The sequence below is a fragment of the Lonchura striata genome, chromosome 1 (assembly GCF_046129695.1).
Source record: "Lonchura striata isolate bLonStr1 chromosome 1, bLonStr1.mat, whole genome shotgun sequence".
Taxonomy (NCBI): domain Eukaryota; kingdom Metazoa; phylum Chordata; class Aves; order Passeriformes; family Estrildidae; genus Lonchura; species Lonchura striata.
This window is the reverse complement of record NC_134603.1, coordinates 155,823,988-155,841,083: the sequence shown is the minus strand read 5'-3', so window position 1 is coordinate 155,841,083 and position 17,096 is coordinate 155,823,988. Positions and strand designations below refer to the sequence as shown.

General features: G+C 49.6%; 1 protein-coding gene across 1 annotated transcript in view; it reads right to left on the bottom strand.

Annotated features, from left to right (window-relative positions):
• PTH1R (parathyroid hormone 1 receptor) overlaps nucleotides 1–7,636 on the bottom strand; it is an 89,618-nt gene extending 81,982 nt beyond the window's left edge. The window contains exon 1 of the mRNA XM_077781366.1: nucleotides 7,192–7,636. Within this exon, the coding sequence (XP_077637492.1) occupies nucleotides 7,192–7,266 (75 nt within the window). The 5' untranslated portion in view covers nucleotides 7,267–7,636. The remainder of the gene's footprint in view (nucleotides 1–7,191) is intronic.
• Between the last annotated feature and the right edge of the window lie 9,460 nt (nucleotides 7,637–17,096).

The following is a 17,096-nucleotide window of genomic DNA, read 5'->3' as shown; positions in this document are numbered from 1 at the left end:
AATCCCAACCTTTCCATGCAGAGCTGAGGAATAGCCCGCTCCACGTCTGCTCCCAGCCCCATTCCCAGGTTTCCTGCAGGGGATGGGCCCAGGGATCTCCTGGAATGCTGCAGTCCTCACAGCCAGGTGGATAAATCCAGGCAATGAAGTGATTAAATCATGGAATTGTGGAAAAATATGGGTTGGAAGGGATGTGTAAAGGCCACTTTATCCATCGCCTCTGGAATGAGCAGGAAAATCCGCTAAAAGTGGCAGAGACTCTCCAAATCCCACAAATGGCAGTTCATTGATCATTTGTCCTCTTCTGGGTGGGAATTCCCCATAAAGCACTCATCCCTAAATCCCTGAAAATCTCAAGCTGAATTTTGGGTCTTTGTTAAAACACAGAAAAAAAAAAAAACCCCTAAAAAAAAACCCCAAACCCCAAATCCCATTTCAGTCCCCAAGCCAAAATTCCAGGAAGGGAAGAGCAGGTTTCCTAAGGACACTCCAACATCCAATCCTGCCTTTCCAGATCCAGCTGGAGCTGGAGAAACCCCTGGAATTCTTGGAGAGGGGGGGAGGGAAGCTGGAGCTGAGATAACATCGGGAGCCCGGATCAGCACCGGGGCAACCGTGTGGAAAACCAGATAAGGAGCCGGAGCTGCTGAGTCAGCAGTTCCTGACCCCTTCCCTGCCCCAGACACGGATCCTGGGATCGTTTTCCGAAGGCCAAGATTCCTTTGGATGAGATTTTCTGGGAGAAGTTCGAACCCTCGGGATCATTTGGTGGAAAGGCTCCAAACCTTGGGATTTGGGGGATGGTTTGCACTTGGAGAGAGTCAGGGAGGGGATGGGATGGGATCCATGGGATCCATGGGATCCATGGGAAGGGATGGGATCCATGGATGGGATGGGATGGGTTGGGATGAGATGGGATGGGATGGGATGGGATGGGATGGGATGGGATCCATGGGATCCATGGGATGGGATCGATGGGATGGGATCCATGGGATGGGATGGGATCCATGGGATGGGATGGGATCGATGGGAAGGGATGGGATCCATGGGATGGGATGGGATTGGATGGGATCCATGGGATGGGATGGAATGGGATGGGATGGGATGGGATGGGATGGGATGAGATCCATGGGATGGGATCCATGGGATGAGATGGGATGGGATGGGATGGGATCCATGGGATGGGATGGGATGGGATGGGATCCATGGGATGGGATGGGATCCATGGGATGGGATCCATGGGATCCATGGGATGGGATGGGATGCAATGGGATGGGATCCATGGGATGGGATCCTTGGGATGGGATCCATGGGATCCATGGGATGGGATCCATGGGATGGGATGGGATGAGGTGTCAGTGCCAGGACAGTTTTCCCCCTCACCCCACAGCCATAAAATCCAGGATTTCAGGGTGACCAAAGTGACCTTTGTGTCCCAAATCCCTCTGCAAATGGGGCCTGATTCCAGCTGGATTGGATGGAGGGAATTCTCCGAAGGATGGGAATCCTCCGGCGGGACAATCCCTTATCCCAGGAAGAGCTCTGGGATGTCCCTCCCAGCATCACCTTCCAGAGGGACAGGGGGTGGCCCCGGTGGCTCCAGCTGTCCCTGCCCGGGGGATCCCTGCAGACACAGCCACGCTCCAGCCAGGATAATCCCGCTGATCCCAAAAATCCTCTCTGGGCTATTTCTGGGACAACCCAAACCAAACAACAACTGCCGGGAGCCAGGACCACTCCCGGCTTCCATTCCCGCAGTGCCGTGGGCTCAGCTCTGCTCCTGCTTTCCCTCTTCCCAGGGCCAGCAGCTCCCACAAATCCAGCGCGGATTGCCCGGAATTTTCTTGGCCGGTGAGAACTTTGCCCCCCACAAGGGTTTGTTGGTTTTGCCTTTGCTGCTGGAGAGGTTCAGCTCCAGGGATATCAGAGGTTCAGGGATGTCGGGATTTTGGCTGATCCCAAGTAACAGCGGGAGAATCTCTTGGAAATCTGGGAGCAGGGATGTGTCTAGGAAAGGACATTTCCCATTGGTTGGGGCCTGTCTTTGTTTGGTGAATTGTTGGATTTTTATCTTACAGGACTATTTATAATTTTAATTTTTATTATTGTTATTATTTTATTATAATTATTATTTTTTATTTTTATTGTTTTTATTTTCTTATTTTCCTGTTTTCTTATTTTTCTTATTTTTCTTGTATTTCTTATTTTTCTTATTTTTCTTGTATTTCTTATTTTTCTTATTTTTCATGTATTTCTTATTTTTCTTCTTCTTTTTATTGCTATTTTTATGCTGAAACTTTTATTGCTATTTTTATGATTTTTAAAGCTTAAATTTTTTTAATTAAAAAAATTAAGTTAAAAAAAATATTATGGGTTGTATTCCGACAATGAGCATTCTCATTCGTTCCTTCCTGATTTCCCCATTCCCTTTTCCCGATTTCTGGAGATCTGTGGGATTGATCTGTGCAAGAAGGAACGAGCCCAAGAGGAAAACCCCATCCAGCACCTCCTTAATCCAAACCTTCCTCCACAGCACGGAATTCCGGAGTGCTTTGCCTTGGGAAGGACCCCAAGGATGATCCCATTCCAACCCCGATGCCTTCTCCCATCCCAGGCTGCTCCCAGCCCCACCCAACCTTTCCCAGGACACTTCCAGGGATCCAGGGCTGGATGTGGAATGGGGAATTCTCTCCAGGTGTGCCAGAAAAGATTCCCAATCCCCCAAAGATTGGGATTGGAATTTTTGGGAGTGTCCCAAAAGCAGAGGGAAGTTCAGCATCACCCAAACACCCTGAGCAGGCCGGGGCAGCCAAGGAAAAGTGGGAATGGTCCCTTTTCCCACCCTGTTCCCACACGGATCTGCTTCCCGGAGCTCAGCCCACTGCAGCCTGGTGGCTGCCTCCAAAAACTGGGATATTCTGGTCCCAAGCCCTGCAGGAAGCTGCTGTCTTATTCTTATTAATAATTAATCCACGGATTGATTAATCAGAATATCTCCTCCAGTGCCGGCAGGGCTGGGATCTGCCAGGCTGAGCAAAAGGAGGGAAAAAAACGGGAAAATAAAAAGGGTTGGAAGAGCAAAAACCTTGGAGGTTTTGTCTCCGTGAATCCCAGGATTAGGTCGGAAAGATCTTTCAGATCCTAAAATCCAACCTTTTAGGACATGGGGAGATTTTCCCTCTGCCAGCGCCTCCCGAATAAAAATCATTCCCACATTTTCCCTTCTCCCGAGCTCTGCTGGTGTCAGACTTTCAAAGCTCCTTTGGCCACAAATTCTCCTCAAACCCATCTTTGCAGAGCTCTCCACTTTAGACCGGTCTTAATTCCTTAATCCTGCGACTAACGAGCAGAATTATCCCGGATTCCCACCCTCACCGCGCCGGATTTCAGGCACTCCATCCAGGTGGAATTCCACCCATTGCCCAGGCAGGTGTTACTGGGCTATTCCAGGGAAATCTTGGGAAGGTTTCTCTGGATTGTCAGAGCTGGAGCAAAGCTGAGCCTCGCCCAAGTCTGTCCCTAAACCCCGGGATTGGGATGCTGATCCCTGATCCCACAGCGATTTGAGGCTCAGGGAAGAGGGCCCTGATTTCCCAGACTTTTCTCTCCTTCCCAGAGATTTTTCCCAGTGCTGGATTTCCCTCCCCGCTTGGAATGCAGGGACAGCCAAGGCTGCTGCAGAGGAGGGATCCAGCTTCAGCTTCCAATCTGGGATATCCCAGGGATCCAGATCCAGTTCCCAGTCCTGGGATATCCCAAGGATCCGGATCCAATCCTGAGATATCCCAGGGATCAGGATCCAGATCCAGCTCCCAGTCCGGGGATATCCCAAGGACCAGCTCCAGCTCCCAATCCTGGGATATTCCAGGGGTCAGATTCAGCTCCCAATCCTGAGATAACCCAGGGATCCAACTCCCAGTCCTGGAATATCCCAGGGATCCAGCTCCTAATCCTGGAATATTCCAGGGACCAGATCTAGCTCCCAATCCTGCGATATCCCAGGGATCAGGATCCAGCTCCAGCTCCCAATCCTGGGATATTCCAGGGATCCAGCTCCCAGACCTGGGATATCCCAAGGACCAGCTCCAGCTCCCAATTCTGGGATATTCCAGGGGTCAGATTCAGCTCCCAATCCTGCGATAACCCAGGGATCCAGCTCCCAATCCCGGGATATCCCAGAAATGATTTCCCAGCCCTGCTCCAGCGCTATTCCCTCTAAAAGTGCCTTAGGCGCGATCCTTGCTCCAAGGGGAATTCCGGGAATGTCAGCGCCGGCTCTGGGACACTCCGGGCTCTGCCCCATCCCAGATCCCGGGAATGTGGGCCCGCATTCCCAAGATTCAGCCGGGAATTGTGCCCTGGAGCCGCCTCTGGCTGCGGGAATCTCCCGATCCGAGCCCGCAGCTGAGCCGGGCTCTGCCGTGCCCGGGGCAAAGCTCGGCAGCGCTTCAAGCTCAGCCCGAGCCTGAATTAAATCCCGGCATCCCCATCCATCCACGGGTTTTTCCTTGTTGCTCCAAGGAAAGGGAAAATTTACGGCAGCAACTCCCCCTCAGAGCCAAATATCAAATATATTTGTGACCCTTGTGTAAATAACAACAACGAATCTTATAATAAATAACGACAACATTTATAATAAATATTACTAACACATTTCGTAATAAATAATAATAATAATAACAAACGTTAGGATAAATCCATAAAATCTCTCCCTGCTGACCACCCTCGATCCCATTCCTTCTTTCCAGAGTCCCTTTAAAAATCCAATTAGCTGGAAAAAGAAGCAACAACTCTGGGAAAATCCAGGCTGGAGGCGATTCTTGGATGGGGGTGACAGGGGGTGACATTATCCTGCCTAAGGGGGACACTCGGGATCTCAGCGGCTCCCGGACTGTCAGGATGGATTTGGAACCATCTGGGAATTCCTTTTGCTGTCAAGATCGGTTGGAAAAGCAAGGGAAGTGTCTAAACCGGGAATTTAAACCTGGCCTAGCTAAACTGAGCAGGAATTGGAGCAGCAGGACCTGAAACCAGTAAAAATCCGAGTTGGGAAGGATCCATGGGATCGGCAAATCCAGGTCCAGGAGGGGTTTTAGGGAAACTCCTGTGCTTTCCCAGCAAATCCCATGGATTTCGCAGCCCTCTGGGATTCTGGCAGAGCTCATTCCCAATTTTTGCCAGGTCCAGCTCACCCTGAGCCGGCGCTGGGGACGTGGGGGCACCTCCCAGCTCATCCCTTGGGATGGGGGATCCCAAAGAAATCCCACTGTGGATTACAGGCAGCAGATACTGGGAGAGAGGAGTGAGCTGGGACTGGGAATAATGGGAATGGGAATGGGAATAATGGGAATGGGAACAGGAACGGGAATGGGAATAATGGGAATGGGAATAATGAGAATAATGAGAATAATGGGAATGGGAAGAATGGGAATAATGGGAATAATGAGAATAATGGGGATAATGGTAATGATGGGAATGGGAATAATGGGAATGGGAATGGGAATAAAGAGAATAATGGGGATAATGGGAATAATGGGAATGGGAGATGCAGCCTTGCCCAGGTTTTTTGCACCCTGAAACTCCCCCAGCTCCAGCCTGGCTGGTTCCCAATCCTGATTTTCCCAGCCCCAAAGCAGCAGGAATTGCAGGAGTTCTGGAGCAGGAGGCAGCAGGTGCTGCAGGACCTGGACACAGCCCCAAGGTCAGGAGATGCTGATCCAGCCCTGGAATTTGGGAAAAGCCTCATCCATCCCTGAAATCCCAACAAATCTCCAAGTGGTTCTCCTGATCTCCCCAGTTTTCTTTGGGTTTTGGGAGGTTTCTCCACACACCAAACAGGGATGGGCTCAGGCAGGGATCGTTTTCCAAGGGGCTGTTCCTTCTCATTTAGCGAGGAGAAATTTCCCACTGGAAAAGCTGGAAAATCCCCCCACAGCTCTGTGCAAGATTCCAAACTGTCAAATCCAGGGAGAAGGCCCAGGCTGGTGGATCCTAAAGGGACAGGAGGGACCTGACTGGAGCCAGGATGGTCCTGATCCTGATCCTGATCCTGATCCCAATCCCGATCCCGATCCCGATCCCAATCCTATTTCCATCCCTCCTGGAGAGCAGATCCCACTTCCCATGGGTGTCCTGCTCCTTCCTGGAAAACGCTGGGAAATGGGAACAGGAGTGAGAATCCCAGGGATGGGGAGAGCCAGCAGAGCTCCTGTCACAGGGAATTCCAGCACTGGCTCCACATCCAGCAGCTGATTCCCAAGGAAATGTCCCTTCCCTGCTTCCTGGAGGTTTCGGAGCTGCAGGTCTCACACCATTGCCCAGTTTGGATGGATTTATCCCGGTTTTCCAGCCTTGGGAAGCCTGGTGTGTGCAGGAAGGGGTGGAAAGTGCCAAGGTGCAAGGGGTTCCTACAACTTCCCTGTTTTTCCCAAATTGAATTCCAAAGGAGAGGCTCAGTTTCATTGGGATTAAGGAGATTTGCAGGGAAAGGAGAATTGGGAACGAAATTGTCTTGGAGGGGGTGGAGAGGAAGGGATGGGAAAGGGAGGAAGAAGAAGGAGAAGGGGAAGGGAAAAGAAAAGGAAGAAGGAAAAGAGGAAGGTAAGAAAAAGGAAAAGGTGGAGGAAAGGGGAAAAGGGAAGGGAAGGGAAGGGAAGGGAAGGGAAGGGAAGGGAAGGGAAGGGAAGGGAAGGGAAGGGAAGGGAAGAGAAAAAGTGAAGGGAAAAGGAATAAATAGAAAGGAAAAAAATGAAAGAAAAAGGAATGAGAAAAAAAAGGAAGAAAAAGAGAAAAAATGAAAGATAAATGAAAAAAATAAAAGCAGAATAAGAAATCAAAAAAGGGGAAAAATATGAAAAAGGAAGCAAAGTTGTCGTTTCTCCATAGGCAGATCCCGAAATTGTGCCCCAAACGCTGTCCCGGATCCCTGTCAAGCCTCCCTCGTCCTGCCCTGAGCTTTCCAAGCGATCCCAACTCTGGGAAGCACAGACATTTTCACTGCAGCGCTCACAGCCCCGCCAGCGGCTCCCAACACCCCCAAACCAGCTTTTTAATCCTTCATCCCTTCATTTCTCCCTCCTGGCGGCAGGATCCGCACGGATCCTGCGGGAAAAACCACGGGGGGAGGAAAAAAAAAAACAAAAAAAAGGAAAAAAAGGCAAAAAAAAAAAAAAAAGAAAAAGCGGGACTCACCAGCGCGTAGACGGAGCTGAGCACGGAGCAGCAGAGGATCAAACCCAGGCTGGGATACAGCAGAGATGATCCCATATCCAAGGGGCTGTTCCAGCATCCAGCCTCGCGCAGGGAAGCGCCAGGAGGCGAGCTCGGAATTCCAGCGGCGCGGCTTTTTCCTCGTCCTCCCCGGCGTGCGCCCGGATCCGCGGGATTTTGGCTCCTTCGGCTCCCCAGCTTTCAGCCAGAGAGGCACACGACGAGAGATCCCGGGGCTTTTCCTCGTTTTCTCATGGCTGGAGTGGCGGGCAGCTCCCAAAATTCCGCCGCGGAGCCCATGGGGAGAGGCAGCCGCGGCTCCCGGTGCCGCTGGATCATCTGGGAGAGAGCTGGGAAATCACATCCATATGGGCCCGGCTGCGCCTCGGGATCCCGAGTTTCTGCGGCTCCGGGAAGTTCAAATCATTTCTTTGTCAAACGCAAACACGGAGAGGGAGGGAAGGAGGGAAGGAGGGAGGGAGCAGGGAGAGGGCTGGAAGGGGTGGGAGATGCCAGAGGGAGGGGGAACCTTCAACCACCGCTTTATTTTTAGCCGCAGTAATTTTATCTTTTCGCTCGCCGAGGGGACAAAAAAACCCCAAACTTCCCCCCCCCCCCCCCCCCCCGCCCTCCGTCCCTTTTATTTTTGGGGTTTTTATTTTTTTTTCTTTTTTTTTGTTGCCTCTCCTCCTCTCTGCCGCACGCAAACAAATCCCAAATTTCCAAAACGCCTCAAAAGTTGGGAATGTTTTCCCTCCGCTGTCGCCTTTGGGGCAGCGGCGGCGCTGGGGAGGTTTTGCTCGGCTGTCCCAAAAAGTTGGTTCTGCCAGGCAGGGAATTCTCTATTTTTAGGGGAAAATCGGAGATTTTTGGCTTCTCTCTTCCTCTCTGCCTCCAAGGAGCTGCAGTTTGGAAAAGACGATTGCAAACGTGGGGCTGAAAATTCCCATTCCCTCTTTCCACCCCTTTCCCGTCCTTTATTTTAGGATTTTTTTTTTTAAATTTACCCCCCTCCCCGGAGCAAAAGCGCTTTGCCCTCACTCCGAAATTCACTGAAATCCTCGGCATTTGGGGCTATTTTGATTTTGGGATTTATTTATTTTTTTTTTCACCCACATGGGCGCAGAGTTTTCCGGGAGATCCCAGGATCCCTGAAAACCGGGAAAAGGGTTGGGATATCACTCCCGGCTCAGCCGGGAGCTTTCATTCATAAAACTCCGCTGCGAAAAAAAAAAAAAATATTAAAAAAATCCAACCCACCCTCTCTTCCCCCAGAGCGAGCTGTGTGTGTGTGTGGGGGATTATTTGGGAATTGCGGCGGGATCCAGCATTCCCTGCTGGTTTTTCCATGCTGGGAAGAGAAGCGAGGCTGGGAAAGGGTTACAAGCCCTGCCAGGGATGCACCACGCGGGCAAACACGGAGAGGCGCCGGGCTCGGGGCTGACTCACTCAACTTTAAAAATCAATCTCGGAGCGATTTTTTTGGGTCGTTTTCCCCCTTTCTTCCCCTTTATTTCCCGCTTTTCTCGCGGATATTTAGGAGCTGAGGAGCGAAAAATTCCAGTCTCTCCTCTCTCGGGGAGCAGACGGTAAAAACATCAAATTTTCGCTGCGAGCATTTCTGGGTTATTTTTTAGGAGCGCCGAAAAAAAAAAAAAAAAAAAAAAAAGAGCGAGAGGGAGAGCGAAAAAAAAAAAAAAAAGAAATAAACCCCAAACTCTCCGCTTGCTCGGTGCTCGGGTTGGGTTTTTTTTAAATCCTTATTTTTTTTTTTTTTCCCAGCTCCATGGCCGTGAATGGGAGCCTTGAGCTGGGTTTATGAAAGGCTCTTTCCAAGCGAAGGTAGAGTTGGGCTTCCTGTGAGAGGCAGAGAGGGGAAGGGATGAAAAAGGGCCGCTCTTGGTGCGATCTCTGCCTCCTCCTCTTCCTCCGCCTCCTCCTCCGCCTTCCCCTCGCCCTGGAATCCCGAAGGATCTCCCGGGCGGGGGGGATCACGCAGGGGTGAACCCCCCGATCCCGGTGGGGATTGCAGCGGATCCGGGGCAAATGGATTGGGAGTGAAGGGGGGGTCTGAATTCATCCCATTGCGTCCCATCCCATGGGTCCCGTCCCACTGCATCCCACTGCATCCCATCCCATGGATTCCATCCCATGGATCCCGTCCCACTGCATCCCACTGCATCCCATCCCGTGGATCCCATCCCATGGATCCCGTCCCACTGCATCCCACTGCATCCCATCCCATGGATCCCATCCCATGGATCCCGTCCCACTGCATCCCACTGCATCCCATCCCATGGATTCCATCCCATGGATCCCGTCCCACTGCATCCCACTGCATCCCATCCTGTGGATCCCATCCCATGGATCCCGTCCCACTGCATCCCACTGCATCCCATCCTGTGGATCCCATCCCATGGATCCCGTCCCACTGCATCCCACTGCATCCCATCCCATGGATCCCATCCCATGGATCCCATCCCACTGCATCCCACTGCATCCCATCCCATGGATCCCGTCCCACTGTATCCCATTGCATTCCATCCCATGGATGCTGTCCCATGGATCTCATTGCATTCCATCCCATGGATCTCATTGCATGCCACCCCATGGATCCCGTCCCACGGATGCCATCCCATGGATCTCATTAAATCCCATCCTATGGATCACATCCCATGGATCCCATCCCGTCCCATCCCATAGATCTCATTGCAAACCACCCCATGGATCTCGTCCCACTGTATCCCATTGCATTCCATCCCATGGGTCCCATCCCATGGATCCCATTGCATCCCACCCCATGGATCCCACCCCATGGATCCCATCCCATGGATGCCATCCCATGGATCCCATTGCATCCCATTGCATCCCATTGCATCCCATTGCATCCCACCCCATCTCCATCCCCATCCCATCACATCCCATCCCATCCCATCGCATCCCATCCCATCCCATCCCATCCCACCCCATCTCCATCCCCATCCCATCACATCCCATCCCATCCCATTGCATCCCATCCCATCCCATCCCATCCCATCCCATCCCATCCCATCCCATCCCATCCCATCCCATCCCATCCCATCCCATCCCATCCCATCCCATCCCATCCCATCCCATCCCAGGGGAGCGGGATTGGCCTGGAGGGTGCTGAGGGATTTCCGAGCAGTTCTCCCCCACACTCCTCCCACCCCATTCCCATTCCAGCTGGATCCCAAATCTGCTTTTCCAGCAGCGATTCCAAAGTTATTCATTAGGGAGAGCGGGGAAGGCTGAGGGGAATTTGGGAATTTTGGGGCAGCTATTCCCACCGCTGCTGGGGATTTTGTGGGATCTGGCTGCTTTTCCCACTGAGGGAGGCCTGGGACTGGGGAAATCCTTCCCAGGGATTCCCAGGATCTGTGTGGGTTTAGGGACACAGGGATCCACAGGCCTTGGGAAAAGGGGGAAAAACTCCCCTGCAGCATTCCAGGGGCTCCGTGGTGGATGTTTCCCTGGAGAGAGGGGGAAGAAGGGAAAATCGAATTTCTAAAGTTCTCATTAAAAATGAGGATTTTATTGGGGCCTTGTCCAGAGATTCCAGTGCCAGGAGGGGATGGGAATAAACTGGGATCCGAGATGGTTTGGGAATGGCTGCATCCAGGTTTTTGGTGTCCCCTCTGTGTCCAGGGATTGATCCGGGGATGCCTCTGATCCTGTTTGGTTTTCTACATATTTTGTAATTTAGAGAGATTTCGTTATTTAGAGATATTTCATTATTTATTTATTTATTTATTTATTTATTTATAATGAATTAATTTAGTTATTTCAAATGTGTTTATTTAGAAGTTATTTCAAATTTAATCATTATTCATTTAATTTATAAATTTATTTTAGTGCTATTTATTTTATTCATTTATTTAATTTATTTCTTTAAACGTCCTCTATTATTTCCATATCTACATTTTTTTTTATTCCTCCCCCAAACTGAAGGGATCAAAGGGAGATAACGCTGAACTGCTGGAGCTGCACAAGAAACAATTCCCAGTTTAACCCTTGCACAAGACTGGGAATTTTCCCAGTTTAACCCTGGCATAAAACTGGGAATTTTCCCAGCTTAACCCTGGTATAAAACTGGGAATTTTCCCTATTTAACCCTTGCACAAGAAAGGAATTTTTTTATGCCAGGGAATTTAACCCTGGCATAAAACTGGGAAATTTTCCCAGTTTAACCCTTGCACAAGACTGGGAATTTTACCAGTTTAACCCTGGCATGAAACTTGGAATTTCCCCAGTTTAACCCTGGTATAAAACTGGCAATTTTCCTAGTTTAACCCTGGTATAAAACTGGCAATTTTCCCGGTTTAACCCCGGCATTAAACTGGGAATTTTCCCAGTTTAACCCTGGCATAATACTGGGAATTTTTCCAGTTTAACCCTGGCATAAAACTGGATTTTTTTTTCAGTTTAACCCTTGCACAAGACTGGGAATTTTCCCACTTTAACCCTGGCATGAAACTGGAATTTTTTTCAGTTTAACCCTTGCACAAGACTGGGAATTTTCCCACTTTAACCCTGGCAACAAAGGGAATTTTTCCCAGTTTAACCCTGGCACAAGAAGCTCTTCTGGGATATCTGCCCCTGACTCCAAGACTGAGAAATTTTGGATCCCTTTTATCCACAAAAATCCAAACTAACTCCTCAGGTTCCTTAGATCCAAAGTCCTCCCTGGCCAGATCCAACAGCCAGGGAATTAATAATTCCCCCATTTCCTCCTGGAAAAATGGGAATTACAGGGCCTGGAGTGATTCTTTGGTGGCATGAGCTTCAAATCCAGTCCAGCCAGGTGGATTTTTTCCAGGAAATCCTTTTCCCAAACACTCAGAGAGAGGGAAGGCTGGACAATTCCCACCCTTCTTCTTGGATCCGTGGGAATTAGGGTTTGATTCCCAGATCTGCATCGTTCCCGTGGATTTCTGGGGAATCCCACTCAGGGGATGAGCTCAGATCCCGAGGAAGGATCCACCCTGCTCATCCCGTTCCCTGTGCTTTGGGAATAGCGGGAATGCAGGCACGGGCATAGGGAGGGGGGGAGAGCTGCCCTATAATCCCAGGGAATCCCATCCCAGCTCCAGAGGGGCCATGTGAGCGTCTCCACATCCACATGATCCCGAGGAGCCTCTCCAGCTTTTCCCCACATCAAAGGATCACGAGGTGCAGGAGCTCCGACCCTGCGCTCGGAAGCTTTTCCTTGGAAGCTCAGATTTATTCCAGCAGCAGCCCCAGCCCCACTGCTGGAATTTGGGATGCTCCAAGGATTCTGGCCTCTCCCATCATCCTGAAGCTGCTTCCAAAAGGAATTTTTCCCTCTCTGCAGCCTTTGGAGGGCAAGGGGAATTCTTCAGCTCATCCTGGGGTTTTTTTTTTTGGGATCATGCAGCCAAGTGTGGGAGGGCTTCGCTTGGAATTCTTCCCTCTGGAGAACTCCATTCCCTGTCCCAGCCTTGCATCCCTCTCAGAGGGAATTCGGACATTTTGTTTTGCTTCCCTTTCTGATTGTATCCATGAACAGGGATTTAAGGAAGCGGGAAGGAATGTGGGATAAAAGGAGTGTTTGTAACGTTGTTGTTTTATGGGGCCCCTTGGGAATGGCAGGGCTTGGAATGTTTCTCCAACAGCTTCAAATGAACCTTTCCAAATGTTTGGATGCTTCCACTGTTGGAAATCAGCATCCTGGGAAATAAAAAAATAAAAAATAAATAAAAATAAGGGATCATCCATTTAAAGTGTTGCAGTTTGGGCACTTTTAGGAATTAGTTCCATATTGGAGGGAATTTTTATGCAGTTTAAGCATAAAAATCTCCCTCCCCTGGATTTTAAAATTGATTTTCAGCTGGGGAGAACATTTCCCTCCTGTGGGAGTTGAAATTCCGGTTCTGGATGAAAATATCTTCTGTCCTCTCTCTCCTGGTCACTAAAGTGACAAAGGGCAGGGATGGATGGGATATTGGGAATTAGGAATTCCTGGCTGGGATGGTGGAGAATGACCGGGATGGAATTCCCAGAGAAGCTGTGGCTGCTCCAGCATCCAAGGAAAGGTTGGATGGGGCTTGGAGCACCCTGGGATAGTGGAAGATGCACATGGGAGGGGTGGATTGGGATCATCCTTAAGATCCCTTCCATCCCAAACTTTCTGGAATTCCATGGCAAACTAGAACCGCCTCATCTTGGTGTCAGACTTCCAAGGATGAAAAATTCCATCCCTGCTCTCCTTCCCTTGGCTCGCAGCTCCAACCATGGGGAGATCACCTGAAATACGGGAAAAACTTCCCTTTTTTTGTTTTCTCTCTGACTTTCTCCATCAGTATTCCACACTCTGGGAACAGGAATTCCCTGCAAAAGTGGGACAAGATGAAGGAAATTCCTGAGTGTTTCTCATCCAGCCTGGGAGAACTTCCAGAATCCTCCTGGAGAGCCGGAGTGAGAATCTGAGCTCCTAAAACTCTTCCCAGAGTTATATTTGCTTTCCAGTATGTTTGTTGTCTGGGCTGGGAGAAGAGGGACATGAGGAATGTGGAGTTGAGGGGGTTTGAAGTCATGGATCACCTTCTGGAATCATGGAATGCTTTGGCTGGGAAGGGACTTTAAGGATGATCCCATTCCATGGGCAGGGACATCTCCCACTATCCCAGGTTGTTCCCAGCCCTGTCCAACCTGGCCTTGGACACTTCCAGTTTTTCTTCCAGTGGATCATTCCTTCCTTCCTGCTTCCTTCCTTCTTTGATTTTCCACCTCCGCTTTATGAAACAGTTGGAATTTATCCATTCATTGGAATAATTTATCCAATTTCTTGGGAATTTGCTGCCCCAAAGCAGCACCGTGACCTGAGAGGTTTCACCGTTCCCCGTTGTTGCTGTCCCTCCTGCTCATCCCAGTTTTTCCATTCCAGGGATTTCTCCACGTCCTAATAAAAAAGGAGCCTCTGGAGCCTCCACATTTTTCTCCCCATTGAAAAAGTCTTTTATTATTTTCCCTTTCCCCTCCTCTGCCTCGATGTCCCCACTCTCACTCCAATTATTCTTCTTTCCCTTTTCCCAAACTCTGACCAGAATCCACAGAAAAACTCTAGAGGCGAGCAGGAAAATTCCTTGGAAACTGTTGGGAACCGAAACAATTTGGGAAAACTCCTCAGGAGCCAAGTGCCAGCCCGGGATGAAGGAATGGGAGCGTTTTTCCAGTGGGAGAAGTTCTGATTAGGGAATTTTCCCTGGAGCGAGGTTGATCCCAGCCAAGGAGCCTTTTCCCACCTGCCAGGGAATCAGGCATGGAAAAAAGTGGGACAGAGCCTTTGCAGCTTTGCTGGGTCATCCTGGAGCTCAAACAGCTGGAGAAACCCTGGGAGAGCCGGGAATCTGACTCCAGACTTCTCTGGAAATCTGGGAATTCTGTGGGATGGGCCAGTTTTTCCCATTCCAACAGCACCAAATGCAGCCTTGGGAACTGCTGGGATCTTGCAAACTTTGGTTGTGTCCAGTTGCTCTTTTGTGAAAAATCCCAATTTTTTGATGAGCAATCCCAATTTTTTGATGAGCAATCCCAGTTTTCTGATGAGGAATCTCAGTCTTTTGACGAGCAATCCCAATTTTTTGATGAGGAATCTCAATCTTTTGATGAGTAATCCCAATTTTTTGATGAGGAATCTCAATCTTTTGATGAGGAATCTCAATCTTTTGATGATGAATCCCTTTTTGATAAGCAATCCCGATTCCTTGGGATTATTGGGATAGACAAAGGATGAGCTCCCAGGGATTGGGAATGCCCTGATCCAGGAGGAAAAACAGGATGAAAGCAGCTGGAATCACTCCCACCCCAACTGGTGACTCCGATAAGGGGATGATGAGGGATGGGTTTATTTTTTACCCTTTGTGGGGCCACCGCTGGGCCTGGAGCATGGAATGTCACCTCCATCCCATTCCCAAACATTCCACGAGGATCCGCAACCTTCATCCCGGCAAATCTTCTTCTCCATCCTGGAAAAATCAGCCCTGGAGAAGGGATGTCCAGCCCTGGGTGATTTTAGGTTGTTGGGCTCCATCCCGGGTTGGCACTTTGGGGAAAGCTTTTAAAGCTGGAAAAGGACCTGTGAAAATCATGGAAAATGCCACAGGGAAATGGGGATTTGGGACTTTTCCTAAAAAAGGGTTGGAGCACAGCGCTGAAAATTCCAGGAGGGCGAAGCAAAAGAAGGAGGTGGCTCCTTCCAGGTGGAGCTGAGGAACCCCTTCTGCAGGATTTTGTTTGTGTGGATTCCAGCTGGGATTAGATAAGGAAAAAAAAAAAAATTCCAGGCTTTTAAAACCTGGAGTGAAATGTCTGTGCCCTGGGAGGTCCCTGAGTTTGGAGTTGTTGGAGGCTGGGGAATTTCATGGAAAACGTTTGGATGTTCCCACTGTTTTCCTGATCATGAGGAATTCTCCTCCCGGGAGTTACCAGCCTGTTGTTCCCTCGTTGTCCATCACCAGTGCTGCTGGAGACACGAGATTCCAGAGGATGGAATTTCCATCTGAGATGGATCAGCAATTCTGGGGTAAAACAAAAAAACAAACAAACAAAAAAAAAAATCAGGGGAAAAGGGATTTTCCAGGTAGAAAACTCCTCCCTGGCCAAGCTCACTCCTCTCTGAAATTCCAGAACTGGAAGCAGGGAATGCTCCTGATTTTCCAAGCCCATGGAGCATCCACAGTCCCTCTGGGTCCCACTGGATGCTTTCCTGGGAATCTGGGACTCCCAGAGGTGGAATACCCTGGAAATACTAAAATATCAGGGCTCATCCCTCTGTTTTCTCTCCCAGTGTTTTGGTGGGATCAGTCTGAACCTGGCTCTGGGAACGTCAGCTTTAAATTCTCCCACGAATCCTTGGGATGGTTTTTCCAGGTATTCTGGGATTCATGGAGCTGGTTTTGCTGGAGGATCTCCTGATTATCCCGAATTTCCCTCTTGGGGTGGGGCAGAACAATCTGGAGGTCATCCCATCCAACCCCTCTGGAATGGGCAGGGACACCTCCCACTATCCCAGATTTTTCCAAGTCTGCCCAGCCTGGCCTTGGGCACTTCCAGGGATCCAGGGGCAACCACAGCTGCTCTGGGAATTCCATCCCAGCCCCTCCCCACCCTCCCAGCCAGGAATTCCTAATTCCCAATCTCCCACCCATCCCTGCCCTGTGGCATTGGGAGCCATTCCCTGGGTCCTTCATGCCATTCTGCTCTCCTTTTCCCAGATCCATGGAAATTGGGAATATCCGGATGTGTGTCCATGGGGGTGAATCTCCTTTTCCATGTACAGAGCCAAGGATGAGCTGGGAAAAATCAAGGAAAACTCCATTCCAGCAGTTGGGGTGGGAGTGATTCCAGCTGCATTCATCCTCCTTTTCCTCCTGGATCGGAGCATTCCCAGTCCCTGGGAGCTCATCCTTTGTCTATCAAGAAATTGGGATTGCTTATCATAAAATTGGGATTCCTCATCAAAAAACTGGGATTGCTCATCAAAAGATTTGGATTCCTCATCAAAAAATTGGGATTGCTCATCAAAAGATTTGGATTCCTCATCAAAAAATTGGGATTTCTCAGCAAAAAATTGGGATTTCTCAGCAAAAAATTGGGATTGCTCATCAAAAAACTGGGATTGCTCATCAAATAATAAATTCCAGCCCAGGGAGGGCTACGGCTTCAATCCATGATTTTTCCTTCAACAGAGGTATGAATCTGAGCATCCCACAATTCATTTTATCAGGGATAAAATCCATGATTCCAGTTTTAAAAGTCCTCTCCATCCAACTTCCAGCTCCTCCAAACTGATTTATTTGAACAGAATTCTCCCATTTATCCCTTAAAACTTGATTTTTAATTAAGAA